We start from the raw sequence: 2,089 nt of genomic DNA on the forward strand, positions 1-2,089 counted from the left end.
CCTCCAGCTCAAGCGGATGCTGTCCATGCCGCCTGTCCTGGCCGCTCAGGCTGCTAAGGAACCCATGTTCCTCTACATCGCTGCTACTAGCCGGGTGGTCAGCACCGTGATCGTGGTCTAGTGCCCAGAAGACGGCAAGGCACAGCCGGTCTAATGGCCAGTCTACTACCTGAGTGAGGTGCCGTCCGCCTCCAAGCAGAACTACCCCCACTATTAGAAGATGTGCTACGGCGTGTACTTTGCCGCCAAGAAGCTCAAGTAGTACTTCCAGGAGCACACCATCACGGTCGTCTGCACCACCCCCTTGCCAAGATCATAGGCAACAAAGACGCATTAGGCCGGGGGGCAAAATGGGCCATTGAGTTGGCTCCCCACACCATCCTTTACCAGCCCCGCACCGCCATCAAATCCCAAGCGCTGGCCGACTTCCTAGTCGACTGGGCCGAGACCCAGTACCTGCCACCAGCGCCGGATTCTACCCATTGGCGGATGCACTTTGACGGATCGAAGATGCGCACTAGTCTGAGAGCCGACAACGTCCTCACCTCTCCCAAAGGTGACAAGCTCAAGTATACGCTGCAGATCCACTTTGCCGCCTCTAACAACGTGGCCGAGTACGCGGCACTCATCCACGGGCTCCGGCTAGCCAAGGAGATCGGCATCCACCGGATTATGTGCTATGGCGACTCGGACTTCGTGATCCAGCAGTCGTCTGGCGACTGGGATGCCAAGGATGCAAACATGGCGAGCTACCGCTTCCTCGTCCAGCAGATCAGCGGGCACTTCGACGGTGCAAGTTCCTCCATGTGCCACGGGCCGACAACGAGCAAGCTGACGCCCTGGCCTGGATCGGCTCCACCCGGCAGGCCATACTAGCCGATATCTCCCTCGAGTTCCTGTGCAAGCCATCTATCAAACCCTCGCTAGAATCAGAGTCCATCTTTGTGCCGGCTGACCCCGGAGCAGTCGGATCCGGCTTGGGGACTTCAGCAGTCGTCCCGGGGAGTTCCGCAAGCGGCCCGGGGGCTGCAGCACTCGAACCCGGCCCGGGGACTTTAGAACCCGGCCCGGGGACTTCAGAACTCGGCCCGGGGACTACAACAGTCGGCCCGGTGACTTCAACGATGCAGCAAGTAGCGGCCGGCTCCGACCCGCCGCCTCCCAACCCGACGACCCTGGTACCAGTTGCCGTCATGACAGTGGTAGAAGCACCATCTTGGGCACATCCCATCCTCAACTTTCCGGTGAGCCCAGAGCTACCAGCCGACGAGATTTTGGCCCAGCAGGTGCAATGCCGGGCAACAACATACACAATAGTGAACAGAGAGCTTGTCAGGCGCAGCGTGACTGGTGTCTTCCAGCGCTGCGTGGAGCCAGAGAAGGGCATGGCAATCCTCAGAGATATTCACCAAGGCGAATGCGGCCACCACGGCGCCTCCAGATCCCTTGTTGCCAAAGCTTCCCGCCATGGTTTTCTCTGGCCGATAGCTTTGGATGACGCCAAGGAGTTGGTCCGCAAGTGCAAGGGGTGCCAGCGCTCAGCTCCAAGCAACACCGATAACCCACAAGTATAGGGGATCGCCACAGTTTTCGAGTGTAGAGTATTCAACCCAAATTTATTGATTCGACACAAGGGGAGCCAAAGAATATTCTCAAGTATTAGCAGTTGAGTTGTCAATTCGACCACACCTGGATAACTTAGTATCTGCAGCAAAGTATTTAGTAGCAAAGTAATATGATAGTAACGGTAACGGTAACAAAAGTAATATTTTTGGGTTTTGTAGTGATTGTAACAGTAGCAACGGAAAAGTAAATAAGTGAAGAACAATATGTGAAAAGCTCGTAGGCATTGGATCGGTGATGGAGAATTCTGCCGCATGCGGTTCATCATGTAATAGTCATAACATAGAGTGACACAAAACTAGCTCCAATTCATCAATGTAATGTAGGCATGTATTCCGAATATAGTCATACGTGCTTATGGAAAAGAACTTGCATGCCATCTTTTGTCCTACCCTCCCGTGGCAGCGGGGTCCTAATGGAAAATAAGGGATATTAAGGCCTCCTTTTAATAGAGTACCGGACCAAA

The 2,089-nt window shown here is 54.8% G+C and overlaps 1 protein-coding gene across 1 annotated transcript; it reads left to right on the forward strand.

The window, feature by feature from the left end:
* The first annotated feature begins 1,124 nt into the window (after window positions 1-1,124).
* LOC109740738 (uncharacterized) lies at window positions 1,125-1,574 on the forward strand. The gene has a single exon (XM_020299790.2). It carries the CDS (start codon window positions 1,125-1,127, stop codon window positions 1,572-1,574), a length of 450 nt encoding a protein of 149 aa, XP_020155379.2.
* Window positions 1,575-2,089: the final 515 nt, after the last annotated feature.

Source organism: Aegilops tauschii, chromosome 6 (genome assembly GCF_002575655.3).
Source record: "Aegilops tauschii subsp. strangulata cultivar AL8/78 chromosome 6, Aet v6.0, whole genome shotgun sequence".
NCBI classification, from domain to species: Eukaryota; Viridiplantae; Streptophyta; class Magnoliopsida; order Poales; family Poaceae; genus Aegilops; species Aegilops tauschii.